At 51.2% G+C, this 15,401-nt stretch overlaps 10 protein-coding genes across 10 annotated transcripts; 6 read left to right on the top strand and 4 right to left on the bottom strand.

Moving 5' to 3' along the window:
- Positions 1-1,103: 1,103 nt before the first annotated feature.
- Positions 1,104-2,681, top strand: UHO2_03135 (uncharacterized protein; the record flags this gene model as incomplete). The annotated part of the gene is made up of 1 exon (XM_041558051.1): positions 1,104-2,681. One exon carries the CDS (start codon positions 1,104-1,106, stop codon positions 2,679-2,681), a length of 1,578 nt encoding a protein of 525 aa, XP_041413985.1.
- Positions 2,682-3,397: 716 nt separating this feature from the next.
- On the top strand, positions 3,398-3,957 carry UHO2_03134 (uncharacterized protein; the record flags this gene model as incomplete). The annotated part of the gene is made up of 2 exons (XM_041558050.1): positions 3,398-3,687; positions 3,810-3,957. 2 exons carry the CDS (start codon positions 3,398-3,400, stop codon positions 3,955-3,957), a joined length of 438 nt encoding a protein of 145 aa, XP_041413984.1.
- Positions 3,958-4,165: 208 nt separating this feature from the next.
- UHO2_03133 (uncharacterized protein) lies at positions 4,166-5,323 on the bottom strand (the record flags this gene model as incomplete). Its single annotated transcript, XM_041558049.1, has 1 exon — positions 4,166-5,323. One exon carries the CDS (start codon positions 5,321-5,323, stop codon positions 4,166-4,168), a length of 1,158 nt encoding a protein of 385 aa, XP_041413983.1.
- A 1,057-nt stretch (positions 5,324-6,380) lies between these two features.
- Positions 6,381-7,427, top strand: UHO2_03132 (uncharacterized protein; the record flags this gene model as incomplete). Its single annotated transcript, XM_041558048.1, has 1 exon — positions 6,381-7,427. One exon carries the CDS (start codon positions 6,381-6,383, stop codon positions 7,425-7,427), a length of 1,047 nt encoding a protein of 348 aa, XP_041413982.1.
- A 150-nt stretch (positions 7,428-7,577) lies between these two features.
- UHO2_03131 (uncharacterized protein) lies at positions 7,578-8,387 on the bottom strand (the record flags this gene model as incomplete). The annotated part of the gene is made up of 1 exon (XM_041558047.1): positions 7,578-8,387. One exon carries the CDS (start codon positions 8,385-8,387, stop codon positions 7,578-7,580), a length of 810 nt encoding a protein of 269 aa, XP_041413981.1.
- Positions 8,388-9,150: 763 nt separating this feature from the next.
- On the top strand, positions 9,151-10,254 carry UHO2_03130 (uncharacterized protein; the record flags this gene model as incomplete). Its single annotated transcript, XM_041558046.1, has 1 exon — positions 9,151-10,254. One exon carries the CDS (start codon positions 9,151-9,153, stop codon positions 10,252-10,254), a length of 1,104 nt encoding a protein of 367 aa, XP_041413980.1.
- A 130-nt stretch (positions 10,255-10,384) lies between these two features.
- UHO2_03129 (uncharacterized protein) lies at positions 10,385-11,629 on the bottom strand (the record flags this gene model as incomplete). The annotated part of the gene is made up of 1 exon (XM_041558045.1): positions 10,385-11,629. The coding sequence occupies one exon, from the start codon at positions 11,627-11,629 to the stop codon at positions 10,385-10,387; it is 1,245 nt and encodes a 414-aa protein (XP_041413979.1).
- A 324-nt stretch (positions 11,630-11,953) lies between these two features.
- On the top strand, positions 11,954-12,415 carry UHO2_03128 (uncharacterized protein; the record flags this gene model as incomplete). The annotated part of the gene is made up of 3 exons (XM_041558044.1): positions 11,954-11,979; positions 12,085-12,267; positions 12,376-12,415. 3 exons carry the CDS (start codon positions 11,954-11,956, stop codon positions 12,413-12,415), a joined length of 249 nt encoding a protein of 82 aa, XP_041413978.1.
- A 317-nt stretch (positions 12,416-12,732) lies between these two features.
- UHO2_03127 (uncharacterized protein) lies at positions 12,733-13,670 on the bottom strand (the record flags this gene model as incomplete). The annotated part of the gene is made up of 2 exons (XM_041558043.1): positions 12,733-13,285; positions 13,375-13,670. 2 exons carry the CDS (start codon positions 13,668-13,670, stop codon positions 12,733-12,735), a joined length of 849 nt encoding a protein of 282 aa, XP_041413977.1.
- Positions 13,671-14,035: 365 nt separating this feature from the next.
- On the top strand, positions 14,036-15,286 carry UHO2_03126 (uncharacterized protein; the record flags this gene model as incomplete). The annotated part of the gene is made up of 1 exon (XM_041558042.1): positions 14,036-15,286. One exon carries the CDS (start codon positions 14,036-14,038, stop codon positions 15,284-15,286), a length of 1,251 nt encoding a protein of 416 aa, XP_041413976.1.
- Between the last annotated feature and the right edge of the window lie 115 nt (positions 15,287-15,401).

Here is a 15,401-nt window from a genome sequence, read left to right as displayed (position 1 = left end):
GGACCGAATTATCTCTTTAGGGCCGATAGCTGTCTCTCTCTCTCTCTCTCGCTCTCTCTCCCTCTCTCTTAAAACGACAAACTATCAGAGGAAGGTCCTCGTCTTGACAAATAAGGCGACTGACACTTGCTACGTTGTTCCGCTCTCTTCAATCGTAGCCAACGCTTCCATTCATAAGATTATTGCCCTTCTCTTCAAATCCACCACGTCGTTACATTCTTTGAATCGCGATTTCCACACTCATTTCCTCAGAAGTGACGTATCATGATCGAGATCAAAAGAGTGTAACAACGAGCTACGGGCTGAGACGGAAGCCGGCATCTTCTCTTCCGGCGTCTCAAGAGTTCATGTGTCTTGTTGCTCTAATACTCTCTTTGTCGATAGCTTTCGCACTTTGCACCACAGCACTTTCGTACCTTGATGTTTGGGTGTTCAAATGCACCAGATCAATCTCGTCGTTGTACCATTTCATTTTGCATTTCTTGCAATCAAAACAAAGTTCAAGCCAGCGCCCGCAGGTTGGCAAGGTCATTGGGGAGCTGCATTGAGAGGTCTTCGTCACCTTCACTCATGTTGTAGTGCTACTCTTGGCCTAGCGCTTCACCCTTGATGGCCCGAAGCAGGTTCCTGTTGACTTCTCTTATCCAGCCCTTGGCCATTTCGGGGGTTACAGTAGTCTCCAGAGAGAGCATCTTGGACTTGGCACGACGCATGATGATGGTGGTCACAAAGCCCTGGCAAAAAATTGACTCAGCACTGCAAAATGAAATGGTACAACGACGAGATTGATCTGGTGCATTTGAACACCCAAACATCAAGGTACGAAAGTGCTGTGGTGCAAAGTGCGAAAGCTATCGACAAAGAGAGTATTAGAACAAAAATGATGACGATTGTGTTAATGTCCCACCAAATTAGGATTTGTGCACCATACGAGGCAAACATATGAAAGAGTGGCTGTTCCGAGATCGGTGTTGTTCGATATGATAGTCGACTCGATCGAAGACAACCTTCTGTGAGCGCTGAGTATATTTAACGAAGTGCTGAACGAGGAGAGGTAGTGATTTGTTCTCCCCCCACCATGCGTTCTCTCCTTCTACCTAGTCATGTTGGCCCACTTTTTCGATCATCACCTCGATCTTGTCCTGCTACTCTGTCTAGTAGTCAGTTCCGGGAAATCAGTACCGGTGGGCGGCAATGCGGAATGGACGGTCGGACAGCCACCCTCCAGCGACAACGTCGATGCCTTTCTCTGGCAAAATCGTTCTCCATGGCGTAACGATCGGATATCTCTGAGCCCTACACATGGACATCTCATCCCTGACCACGTGCTGAATGAGCCCGCTGGGCCAAGTCAGGGGTATCCTTGGTTCTCAGAGATGAGACAAGACTACCTGGATCCAACAAATACGTATGATCAATCGATGATCTGGACGGATCAGCCACTGCATCGGGTTGCCAGCCAAGTTGATGATGCAGTTGGAGCTGAAGCACCCCAAGACTTCAGTCATTTAATTGACCGACGGAAAGCGATAGACTCGAACCGCAATCTTAGGCTCCCCCCTTCAGATATCAGTGTGCTTGGAGGCTTCCTTGCTAATAGTGGGTCTGATCTGTCCCCAAGATCGTATACTCGAACGATTTTATCAAAAAGTCACAACGCCGAAAGCCCGCTTATCAGTCAAGCGACAGAATCTTCCGCTGAAGAACGACTCCGCAGAGCAGGAGCTGACAGCGCCGCACCGGAAGCACCTGTATTTGGAGTCTCGCCTGTCTTCGAGAGAGATGCTGCGGTCCGAAGTGATGTCACCGGTCTGCCTGTTCGAGAAGAGGCTGCCGTTCCGCCCCTTGAGGAGCTCGCCAAAAAACCGGCCGGCCGTGCCCCTACAGAACGTGAGGGCATGTCCCCAGATGACCTGCATGCCCTGATGCGATTCTTTCACAATGACGTGAGCAAGATGCAAACCTGGATGGAGAACATGAGGAGAGCTTTAGGAAGCCAACAGTTGCAATTTGCGCCGGTGGACTCGAGCCGCGTCGCAAAAGACCGCGTTTTCATAGCTCACGACGGGCATGCCGTAAAAAGCTACTATCCGCCCTTGTCACTGCCAAGCGGACAAGATTCTCGCAAACCATTGAAAGACGAACAGTCGAAGTCATATCACTTCTTGTCGAAAACTGCGTCTCTGCGAGCGGAACCAGCTGCCCAAGTACCCAAGGGTAAATCACACCAACGCATTTTTGTCTATCTCAACAGCCGAATCAATCTGGACTTTCTCAACTCGGAATACTTTCTAGACCATCTGCAGTTCCTTCCCATCAACACTGCAGAACTTTCACAGGGTCTGTTGAACAAACTGCACGGCGACCGTATACTTCGCTACGTGTTGCCGCCACGAACTCCACATGGACTTGCTCTCATTGCTTCACGTCACCAACAATACCGCCGGCAAAGTCTAGGCAATTTGGAGAAGCTGACAGGATTTCGTGGCTACTGGAACCTCGTTTCTCTGTGGTCACCTGTGCTGTACGATGGCGAAAAGTATACGGTGGTTCTGTACGGGATCGGGCAACTCGACGCCGACTACGTACCTGATGTGCAAAAACACCTCGAACGGCTTACTCAACATTCTCCGACCAATCTGTACTCTTCGTTCCATGAGCTGGCCAAGACAGCCCATTAGGCTGCCATTGAAGGCTATCATGAAATCATACTCGTTATTGTTCTGTCTCGCATGTGGTATGGTCGGGCAACGAAGGCCTTAGTGAGAAAACCCGGAAGCGACATCAGTCGACGACGGTCGGCGACGACAACTGGCGACGTTTGGAAAGTTTCAGCGGCTAAAGTGGAAATGGACGGCAAAATGTCCGGAAAAGGGAACGACAAGCCGATGCCGAAGTGGGCTTCATATAGCGCACTAGGTTATCGCAACCTGAGCGGGACAACGGGTAAAGGTGGTGAGAGAAATCGATAGCATTATAACTATTGTCGCTGAACGTGGAAAACAGAAGACAATGCTCATCTCTGCCATGTGGCTTTGTCGAGGCCATTCGATCGATCGTGCCTTCCATAAGCGATCGAGTTCTGCATACACCCACAGAATCAACTGTCACAATGTGAGACTGTAGCGTCGGTCTTTTCCAACGCCGTGCTCGGATGCTGTCAGGCTCTCACCTAGTTTTGAGAAGAAAGAAGAGCCTGTCGATCTTTTTAGCGAGAGCATGAGGATCGACTCTGTATGAGACAAAGTCGCTGAGGTCCTTGCCAACAGCCCATGCCCGTCTAACGGCCGGCGATGACGGCTATAAAGAGGTCGGGATTTTCTGCTTACAGAGCTGCTCGAATGTCATCAACCCAGCCTAGCTCCTCTCTCGCCTTCTGCTTCTTTGATTCTTTACCATGATCAATCTCTTGCACGGCAATGTCATGGCCTTGCTTTCCTTCCTTCTCATCATCTGTACCTTCGAAGTCGCTTCGAGACCTGCAGGTGGATACGATGACTGGTCGATCTGTCAGCCTCTCAAGTACGATTTTGGAGGCCCGAGCTATTCGAATGCTGACTTTCACTGGCAAGATGAGCATCACGTCCCAGCTGAAAGTGCAAGCCCTTCGATCCCTGGCTTACACTGGCAAGAGAACCATCCCCAGTCGGTCGGAGCTGCGGGCATCTCGATTCCTGGGTTCACGCTGTACCGACTTGGAGCCCGAATGGGCTCAGTTACTCTTCCTTCCCTTAGTTGGTCTCCCAGCCATAGTTCTTCTTCCTGACCAACTTTTCTTCCTCGCCTGGCCCATCGCACTATATGCTCAGGCGACTTCTGGCTCCGTACAGCCTGAGCACCAGCAAGCATAGGCTTGGCACGGGCAGCAACGCAACTACGACGTCGACTCCTCTTCAGACCCGTCACCTCCCCGAGTTCCGTCCGGCGATGGAAGTGTCACAGGTTCGAACTCCATGAGTCCAGACCATGCACCTGCTGGATTTGTGTTCACTTCGGGGACGGAAGCGGTCCAATTGTTCACGCTCATGAACATTATCATGAAATCGAAACGTTCATCTTTACATCCCACCCAATGTCTGACAACCAGGTGTGTGGAATTGACACCTCTTGACAAATGCAATTGTGGGGTCTAATGAAGCTCTAATTAATCGCCGTAGATCTCTCTCTACAAAGCAGCAACAAACGCCACCGAGGCAACCACCGCTAACACCAACGCTAAGACCTTCGAGCTTCCCGAAGTTACCAACGACATTGCGCCCGACTGAGTGCTCTTCTGACTAGACGCCGTCTGAGGCGAGTTTTTCGCATTCGCTGTGCTCCCACCCTCTGTGAACAACCTCAACGATTCCACCTCCCAATAACTCTGATTGAAGCTACTTCCATTATAGCCCACCTGATAACTGCAAGCGGGGTATTGCGCGTTACATCCACTCTGGTTGTAAGTGTTGCCTGCCCAATCGCCGCAGAGAGTAATATCGAAGATGATCTTATGTGCTGCAAAGTCCGCATAACACGAGCTGATGGGGAGGTAAGCGTTTGGTGTGGGCCAGTTATCCGTGTTTACGCTTGAACTGCTTCGTTTGAGATCGGAGGGGAGAGTGGAGGGGGAGTTGTTGGGGAAGTACCAAACGCGAACACCTTTGCCGGTGGTTCCGAAGGATCGCTCCATTGCGATGATTCCTCCTCCAGCGCGGTTGAGGGAGGTGCCCCATGTTGGAGTGGAGGTGCCGTTCATTTCGACTCGACAGCCCGGGTTGGAAGGGGCATAGGCGGAACAGTTGGTGTAAGCGACTGTGCCGGTGGCGTCGGAGATTGAGGTGGGTGTGGTGCAGGAGGAGCTGGTGTGGGCGGAGACGAGGTTGGCTTTGTATTCGTTGTTGGCGTTTTCCATGATGTCGATTTCGCCTCCGATGGGCCAGCTGTCGAGGTTTTTGGTGGCAGTCCAGAAGGCTGGCCATGTAGCGCAACCGATGGGTACGTGGGTCACGTTCAGGATGTAGACTCCGTCCGAGTAGCTTTGCTTTGAGGTGATGCGCACGCTATTGCGACCTTCGAGAGCGACAGGTGTGGTGGAAACGGCCATCACAAAGTGACCGTCACCATCGACGAAAGAGAGGTTTTGAGATTGAGCATTGCTCTGGGACTGATAGTTGACGAGACCGTTGGTTGGGTCTTTATCGGTGAACCATTCGAAATTGGAGAAAAAGTCGTTGCCACGGATGGAGGAGGTTCGGGTCCAATTGGCGGCAGATACGGTGGGGACGAGCGAAATGGCACCGACGGCGAGTGCCGCTGCAATGAACTTGCTTGACGAGCCAAGCATTGTCGCGAGTGCAAAGTGTGGTGTGAGTATGGTTTCGGTCTAGCTAGGGGTGCTTTGAGGTCTAAGCGATCAAGCACTTAGGTATATATACTCTCACGGCAAGGAACGGATAAGCTTCCGAAGCGCAGATCAGGCAAAAGTAGTTCTCCCTCGGAGGCAGAGGTGATAAACGAGTCGAACGGCAGCAATCAATGCTTCGGCAGCAGCAGCACAGCCAGCGCTCTCAAAGCAGCATGATGATCTGCAAGATGCACGTCGGGGATACCAACTGCATCTTCCCTTTGTGCCTCCTTTCTTCCTTGAATCAGCTTCGATCGGCTTTTCCGTTACCATTGCTGGGCCTTCTCTTGGACTCGGTCTTTCTCGCATGTTTGTCTTTGTCGGTACTGCCGCATTGCTGAGTGGGAACGCGGATCTTCCGATATGCTTTCTCACGAATCAAGGTTTGCTGGAAGCCTCCTAAAACCCGAAAAAGTTTTTTTTTTTTTTTTGTTTTTTTTTTTTTTTTGTTTTGTAAACCGCGTCAAAACACGCCGCCGGACGGCTGCCAAGAGCGACACACGGACTAGCATGCATTGTGCGCATACGGTCCATGACCACCACCCCGTCTGTCACCCTTGAGCGGCATGGCGAGTAAGGAGAACGGCGTGTTGCCTTAGAGCAACATTTAAATAAATAAAAAGCATGTCTAACTGTGTCAAATGGCGTGTGTGTCTCTCGGGTTTGCCGAAGCGTCGGCATGATTCTTGAGATATTGATCTTCCCGGGTTTAAAATGGAGGGCCGCTTGTCTAGGGTGTCTGGAAAAAGCTCCTGCAAGCCGAGCAAGAGAGCATGCTGTTCTTGCAAAACTTTTGTGGCTGCAAAATGACCGATGAATTTCAGATCAACCGTGCAATCGGGCGATCTTGTCGAGCCAAGAAGAAAGGCTTCACGTCCATGCATGGCCTCTTTTGACCCTTTCTCACAGTTCAAAAGCCAGCATTACTATTTCGGTTCATCCGAAAGACTTCATTCCGCCTTGTATCGGTCTACATAGACTGATCCGTATCTCGACAATGTCCTCAGCAACAGCAACGCAACCGACCAAGCTGCGGGTGCTCATCATCCGTCACGGCGAAACGCGCGAAAACGTCGAACGAATCATTCAGGGTCAACTCGATACCGACCTGAACGATCGTGGACGACAACAAGCTGAGCTTACTGGCCGCTTCCTCTCTTCCACCCGCATCGATCGCATCATCGCCTCTCCACTCCGTCGTGCAGCCGACACAGCAAAAGCAATCCATAGGCATCAACCCTCGTCGCTGAAGTTGGAGTATGATGACCGGTTGAAAGAACGTGCATTCGGTGTGTTAGAGGGGAAAGTGTATGGTGGAGGTTCAAAGAAGCCGGAAGATACCGAAGGGATTGAGAGAATGGAGCCTTTTGCAGAGAGGTTAGGGAGCTTTTGGAACGATCTTGTCACTCAACCCACCACTAGTGGTGGCGATGGTGGGAAGGAGAGAACAGAGACGGTAGTGCTGGTGTCGCACGGAGCAGCGATTAGCGCATTAATGAATCAGGTTTTGGTCCCCGGACGATACGTGATTGTACCGCCGAGTGTGGTGCCTTCGAGGTTTTGGAACTGTTCCATTACCGAGCTTCTCGTTCCTACGATCCCTAGCTCGACGTCGGAAGTGCAAGCTGGCGACCTTTCGAGGAAACGAGACTGGTCAATTATACCGATCCACCTCGGCGTGCAAGGATCCCAGTTTCTGCTTGACCACCAGCTGCAGAAGAAGTTGCTGGCAACGGCAAAGGCAGGCGATGTGCCGGACGTAAAAGCCGCTGAAGCAGTCAAGGAGCTCGAAGCGATGGTAATCAAGACTGAGCGTCAATTCGAACGCGATCCAGCTGGAAAGGAACAACTGGAAAAAGACACGATCAAGGCTTCGGATGGAAAGACTGTCGAGAACGATATCGGCTATGGCAAAGCAGTAGGAGTAGTAATTCAATGGTCGAACATCGACCACCTGAAAGAGCTGGAGGAGGTGGTCACAGCTAAGACCACCAATGGCGATGCTTCGTCCAGCAACGTCAATGTAGACGAACTTGTCAAGTAGATCCCAGACTCAACACGAAGCGGCTACCGCTTTATACCCCCAGACGCGTACATTTATAGAAAGCATACATTATACGATCATAGCATTACATCAACAGATAGAAGATTACATCGCAATCGTCCATCAAAACCACTGTCCAAATTGTGTAGCTTAGAAGCCATGGTCAGAAAGAAGCAGCGATCTCTTAAGATTGACATCCAAGAAGTTATCCGCCTGCTGCTCCGCCATGGGTGTCTTGAAGGCCAGGATGCCCACTACGATCCCTGCTCCGAAGAACGCTACTGAGATCAACAACCATACCACACCCCAAAACTGTGGTGCTCCACCAACAACTTTACTAAACGCACTAGCATCTGACTCGTTGACCTTCCTGAAGATCAAATCATCGCAGATATCCCATACCGAATACAAACAGTTCATCACTCCAATGAACAACACAAAGTAGCGCAAAGCGATACTACCTGCTACTAGCCAGAATAGCACGAACAGGCCGCACATTGCTAGGATGAGCACCCATGTCAACCAATCCCTTCTCGCCCACCAGAGAGTGAAGAGAAAGAAAACACCAACGACGATGCTGGCTACTTTGGAGGCTCGCTCGTCAAAACCACATGCGATCAGGGCTGCTCCGATGATAGATGACCCGAGGTAGCCAGCGGGAAGGGTGAGCCAGGGAATACCACCTCGCATACGTGTTGCTCCTCCTTCATTGGGTTCCAGTGTGATCGACTCGATCTTTGCACCCGTGCATAGGCCAACCGCGGCATGGGAGAATTCGTGGAAGCCGACCGTGAGAAGCTTGAATGGGTAGAGGAGATAGTTGAGGATCGGAATGTTCCAGAGGATGACGATAGCAACGGCGTAGACGCAGGCTACTATAATGGTTGTGCGTTGATCCTTTGTTGGGTCGATGCGTGATTGGCCTGATGTGGCTTGTCTTTGCAGTAGAAGGTGCGGCATGATGGTGAGGCCGTCCGATGCAAGTGTGTACGTTTTTGTAGTCGAAGGTTGAGGTGGATGAGAGTGCACACAGGACCGGCCTCGTATGCTCGTTAATGTCGTTGTTCGGAAGCGCCGCTTATGGAGTTGTGACAATGGATGTCAACGACGAAGGAAGGGAAAGATGATCGTCAAGTGTCAAGGTAAGCTGAGAAAGTGTTGAACGTCTAGCGGGCACCCATATGTAACCCTAACCCTAAGCGGACGCCTAAAATTCCATGCCAAGAAATGGCTGTGTTGGTCTTGGGCACTGCGCTGCTCCACCCGCTTTGGCTATTGGCCTGAAACTAACACAGCGCAGTAAACTCGCATCCCGCCTTCGAATCGGGCCAAGCTACCAAGATGCTTGACCACGCGTGATAGCAAACTAGCTCGCGAAATTGCAAAGGCCTAACACTTTGAGAAAATATCGATGCCGTGTGAAATCGGATCGAGAAAATGACGTTTTCGGGATGGCAAAATCAGAGCTGACCGCGACTTCGGTCCAATCGTGAGGGCAAACGAGTCACGATAGAACAACACACCTGACAGCAGGAGCTGGTGTCCCTCACAAACGAGGACAGGCTGTGTGGCTTTCGCTTTCTGTACCACCGTCACCAACATCAACCATGCCTGCCCACCGGTTCGTTGACTATATAGATCGCTGATGCTGGCTCCCGTCAACGGCTCGTCCAGCTCCACCTTTGGACCCCTTCCATACACTCCCCGCTTCTAGCGTTTCACCATGACGCAACGGACCCACAAGCTAAAACTGGTCTCGCTACCACCCGAGATCCTACACCTCATCGCACAGCACTACATCTCCGACCTCCCCCTCGCCACCGCTGCGGAGAACAACACCACCTCTCTACTCACCACCTGCACTCTTTTCCACGACCTGTTCTTGCCCAAGCTCTACTCTTCTATTTGCATTTACTCTATTGATCAACTCTCACGATTCATCTCTCCCACCTCAGGCTCGCATCGCTACTGCCCAATCTACACTCTGGATAGCATCACGATCAACATCCCTGGCGTACCCGGTGGAGGAGACGGCACATCCCTATTTGGCAACCCCGAAGGCAGTGCCTCTCGATCACGCGATCGACTTCTCCTCGCCTCACAAGCACTATCCCTATGCACCAACGTCGAAGAAGTCTCGTTGGAGTTCTTCAGCGTACGACATTCCGAAATCCTCACCACAGACGAGTTCCGCCTTACCGAAGCGTTGGCATTCGAAAACGCAGTCAAGGGCTTACAACGATCAAAGCGCTTCCGATGGGCCCCACCGAGATGCGACGCAAACGCAATAATGGGATTGAGCATCGTCATTGTTGACCAAATCATTCCCTCACTCGCAAAAGGTTTGGTCGGGTGTGGGAAGCTAGAGACGCTGGAGTTGTGGAATACAATGCTTCCACTTACAGGCGGAGCTGACCTGGCGGATTCCCTTATTCACATCTCTTCTTCCAGAAGCCAGTCTCGTTCTCTTAATTTGAACCTCCGCTCGGTAACGGGACTGGATCCGAAGACAGTCTCTAGTCTCGCTCTAGCTAGTCCGCCGATCCGGGTCAACATCGCCGACGGTTTTATCGGATCCATCTGGGGCGCAAGGATAGACAAGAACGCGGTAGAGGAATGCATTCGTGATACACTGGATCCTTCCGGTAGCAGTCGGAATAGCAGCTTGGATTCTTCGCCAAGCTCTTCGGAAGCTTCAAGTACTGCCACTAGCAGAGCTACCACCCCGGAGCTGTTGATCCAAGATACGCTGGCAAAGGCTAGTGAGATGGTCAACATTCGTGTCCTACAAGGTGGCATCGCGGGTTCGAGAATCCTTGCTCATTAAAGATAAGCTTTCCCTTCATAGACTTGTACTTGTACCCCGTTTTGTCATAGATGTATCGTTAGGCCCGCTCGTTTTGTTCGTATCGCATTTGCAATTTCTTCTTATCGTACAATGCTGCCAAGTGTGTAACCTAAATGTTGCGCTTGCCCATACCCTTCCCCCTCCCACCCTCCTCATCTCCACCCTTGCCGCCGATGAAGCCACCAAGTTCCAACGCCTCTCTAGCACTCTTATTGATCAATTTGAATCTATCCGGGCCCAAATGCACACCACCATACCACCTAGTTACGACCACAATCACGTTCTCTAATTCCAATATACTCAACAAATGCGCCAATCTCCCACCAGCTGCTGTCTCTCCATCATCGTCGCAGTCCCTATGCACCACTCCGTCCGCCCCTTTGTATACCCAAGCGTTGATGATCGGATGTGTTGCTCTCGCCACTCTCTTGTCGGAGAGAATGCGGGTGAGAACGGAAGGAACTTCATCAGGCGAAGAGATGGAAGCTGCGTATCCGATGAACTCCGATTTGCGTTCTATGAGGGATTCTGTTTGGAAGAGGATGCCTGCGAACGGTTTTGGCTGAGAAAGCACGGGGGCAGTGTCGAAGGTGGTGACGTTGCTGTGCGATTCAGTTGGCGTCGGGCTTGTTGTTGAGGTGGCAGGTGCATTCTTAGCCCGTTCAGCCTGCCTCTCAGTCCACCAATCCAGTACTTTCTCTTTCACCCATTCGATGCCCTCAAAAAGCACCACTTCTCCGGGACCCCAATTCACGCCTTTATCCATACTCCCACCGACCCAGGCCGCACTCGCTGCTGCTTCTTCCGCATCAACAACTTCCCCTCCCACCTCGTCATCTTTTCGATGATAAAACGCCCTCAGAATCTCACCAAAGAGCTTACTGTCGACGCTGAAGCCACCAATGTATTTCGACAGAAGTTGTAGCTGTGGCGGTCGTGCACTGTACGGGTAGAATGAAGGCATCGTGACGGCGAGTCGTGTTGGTATCGCATCCTCCGATCCTGATGTTTCAATATCCGTCGAGATGGAAAGAGTGATCTTTGACCCAGGTAGCCAAGATTGCGGGTCTGCTACGTCTTCCTTCCCTGTCTGGTCTTCTGCGCTACTGGACGTATCTCCGCTGAGGGAGGTGATACTGAGCAAGTGTATCGCTTCGTCAGTATAGATGCTTTGCAAAGCCATCAGTTCCTCTGCGAGCTGCGTCGCTGAATCGAGGCGCTGCGATTCATCTTCGAGCCAGAGAGGATGTCGAGTTGAAGGGCCAGGAATACTGAACAGGGTTGGATCGGCTGCATAGGCCTCTATACGGGCTATAAGGGTTGATAGAGTGGAAGTGGCTGCATCGTCGTCCATTGTTGCAGCTCAAGCTGAAGGGTATGAGAAGAAGCAGGAAAGAAGGTTGAAACTGAGCTCTTTTTCTTTTTCTCTCGGTCGGAAAATTAACGGTGCCTGGTCCGAGCGCGTGACAAGGGTCCTTGAAATGTGGAGAGAAAGTCCAAGGCTGCATCATGCTCCGCTTATCAACACAGCCCAGAACTCCTCCTTCTCTTCCCACCACTACACCATCCCAAACACTGCTCTCTTATCCCAAGCTTTGACCTTCTAGGACCCGCAAAAGTCATCAAAATACGATCCAACTTTCTTCCTCGACTAACCAGCCTCCTTTTGCTATCCAAAATGGCGGAACACAAGCCTTACATGGTGTAAGTTCTCAACCCCCACCGTCACCTTTAACTTTTCCATCACCTCAAGGCCATCTTACTGACGCAAAAGGGATTTCCTCGATGCCCGAATGCTGTTGATGACAGCATCTTCAAAGATGGCACCCCTCAGTCGGCCATTGATGAGCAAAAGTCCAAGATCCAACAAGCCGGTGGTACCGTAAAGCAGACTTTTGACTCGAGCATCATGCGTGGTTTTGCTGCCACGATTCCGGACAACTTTGCCCAGGAGTTGACTACCGCTAGTGCTGGAGGCAAGCACGAGCACATGTAAGTACGGGACACAAGTAGCCAGAAGGGAGAGTGATCACTGACGCAAAACTCTACGTTTTTCGTACCTGTGTCTGGCGGTTTCAACTCACCTTCGCGACACAACAGCGAGTACGTCGAGCCGGACAGCGAGGTCAAGACCATGTAAGAGACTACATCGAATTGGCCGACTTACGATCATGCAATCAGTCGACAGAGTTTGAACGTTGCACAGCGAAATGAAAGATGTAATCCAGCTCAAGATGACATGTCCGCGTGATGCAACCTGACCTGGTAAGCACCAAAGCGAGACACGAGCTTGCTTCGAGTGCAAACTCATCCCACAATATCAAGATATCTCGTGTTGAAACGCACAGAATGCTAAAGATCGTTGAAAGCCAGCCTGAAGGGTTGGCAACCATCTTTCCTTGATCTTGTTCATGCTGTGAGGTATGGGATACTGCTGCTACAAATGCGACCGAAAGATCACTCGTCATCCCAAAAATTATCCTCCTCATCCTTCCTCGCTCCCACCACTCCCTTCCCAACCGTCTCCCCACTCGCATTATTATCCCCACCGAACCCAAAGATGGGCTTCCTATTCTCTCTCGGATCAATAATCCCGCTCTGACCTAACCTCCATTCCAACACACCCGTGGAAAACTTATCCGAGTTCCCCAGCTCTTCGAAACCAACAATCTTATCCTTGCTCATCCCGTCTTTGAAAGTTATCAAGCAGGGTAGTACAGTAATCCTGAGTTTCGCAGTGAGGAAAGGGCAGTTGAGAACGTTCGCTTTGAGGAACAGCGTTGTGGGATGTAGTCGTGCGAGAACGGTGAGATGGCGATCGAGGAGGGCGCAACGGGAGAATTTGGGGTGGTAGAAATGGATAGCGACCTGGCGTTCGTTGGAGGAGAATTGGATGAGGTCTTTTTCGTGTGTAATGTCGGTTAGTAGGCCCTTCATTGATGCTGTGCTCGCGTGTTGTTGTAGAGAGAATTCCGAGGTGGGGTTTGAGAATTCTTTATGTGCGGCGATTCTAGAAAAGCCGAGCGGTAGGAAAGAAAGGTTAGCAAGGGGCAAGGGTAAGGAGAGGAAGTAAGGAGGTGGGAAAGGGGATTGACTTACTCTTGCCGTAACTCCTCTATTCGACGTTCTCGAAACTCTGCCATGTCAAAGTCGGCTACTGAGTCTCCGTTGTGGTTAAAGTTGGATTTGTCTTCCATCATATCCAGTTCCTTGTCTAGTTCTGCGAAGAGTGCTTCGTCGTCATCCTCCCCATCGTCTTCTTGGTCTTCACGGTGGCTATGCGATCGTCCAGCCTGATACGCCGAAGAGGATTCGATGAAGGTGGATGAGGGCCCTGCGGAGCTGCTTGATACGACTGCTGTTGCTACTGTTGCTGACGTTGATGCTTCTGTCATTTTGACGATATGCTCCGTGCTTGGTGAGAGTAGGTGAGGAGAGAAAGGAAGAGGAAGAAAGCAACACTTGGGAAGACAGCTTCGAAGATTTCTTCTTAGCACGCGTGCGTTTGAGTGTGTTGGTGCGCGCGCCGCTGCAATTAACACCAACACCAAACCGGAAATCGGGAAACACACATCGGGAAGACTTTTTACTCGACAGATGGCGCTTTGGTCAGCAAGCAATCAAAAGTCGAAGCCCAGAGTCCCTTTGTTTCACTTTGCCAGCTTTTTTGCTTTTGCCCTTCCTCTCTTCACTGCTTTCCATCATCCTCCCACGAATCGAGTCGGATCATTGGAAGGAACTACGGCCAGAGCTTCTGATCATGAAGCACTCATTATGGCCCTGGTCGTTATCGGCGTCGTCGTGCAACCTCGTTACATCCCTGTCTACAACGAGCTCGATCAGGCTAGCTCGCGCAATGCCGACTATGATATTACTCGGATCATCGTCGTCGAACTGTGCTACCGGCACAAGAAGCTACCATGCCTCTACAAAGTCGCTTAGGGAAACGTTGGATGCATCATATCTTCGGACGAAAAGGACCGTCACATCACTGCAGATGAGCCCGTTATCAGCTTGCTCAAGAGCCATGATGACACATGCGTCAAGCAATACGATCGTCTCAACCTCGACACAAGGTGTTGAACTAAAGAGCTCGCAGTTCCAGCTATTACCGCCGCCCTTCTCATTTCTGCGGTCGTTCAGCTCCTCGTCCCTCACCTCTCCCCTACAAGCCCTGCCCTTGTTAGGCCTCCTACTCTCCAAGATGCCACGGCTCAAATCAGAAGACGGTCCACCAAGCAAGCGACGCCCCTCCCGGCGTCATCCCTCACCCCTCTTCGGTCACAAACCTCAATCTCCCAGCTCACCCTCAAACGGCGCCAGAGGCCCCAACCGACTCCTATCCTACATGGCATCCCTCGATACTCGCTTCTTCTCCGGCCTTCCCCAGAGTTTCGTCCTCTACACCCTCCTCGCGCTCAACTTTCTCGTCTTCATATCCTGGCTTTACGCCTCAGAAACATTACGAAAATTCTCCGACTCTCGCCCGTTCATCTTCCTATGCAAAAACTTCCTCTCCGGATGGCTAAACCTCTCCGAGGGACGATGGTGGACAATGATCACTTCCTGTCTCTCCCACGCGCAATTGGGTCACTTTTTAGTCAACATGATCTCTCTCTCCTTCATGGCTCCCCCCGTTCTCGCGCTTACCGGGCCGTCTACTTTTTTGGCGTTATACTTTGGAGCGGGTGTGGCGAGCAGTATTGTTTCCATGATCGGAAAAAAGGTTGTTCACGATGATAAAGAAGGAGCGGATTTCAGTCATGGAGCAAGTGGATCAGTGTATGCGATTATGAGTACTTTTGCATGTGTTCATCCGAAAGCGACATTTTTGATGTTCTTTGTAATCCCTGCTCCCGCTTGGGCTTGTGTTACGGGGATCTTTGCTTGGGACTTGTGGCATGCTGCGAATAGGCCGGGAGGAAGGACGGATTCTGCGGGACATTTGGGGGGTATCGCCACTGGGATTTTGTTCTGGAGGTTTGGGCTGAGAGGTGTACGTGCCAGCTAGATCAACTGCTTCGATATGCAATACACCACTCTCATTGCAATAGAGAACACTTGCACAAATCGCTGATGACACCGCCTGGAGACATCGACATGGGAGCGAGAAAGAGAATGATTGC

Source organism: Ustilago hordei, assembly GCF_900519145.1.
Source record: "Ustilago hordei strain Uho2 genome assembly, contig: UHO2_contig_05, whole genome shotgun sequence".
Taxonomy (NCBI): Eukaryota; Fungi; Basidiomycota; class Ustilaginomycetes; order Ustilaginales; family Ustilaginaceae; genus Ustilago; species Ustilago hordei.
This window is presented reverse-complemented; position numbering and strand designations above follow the sequence as displayed.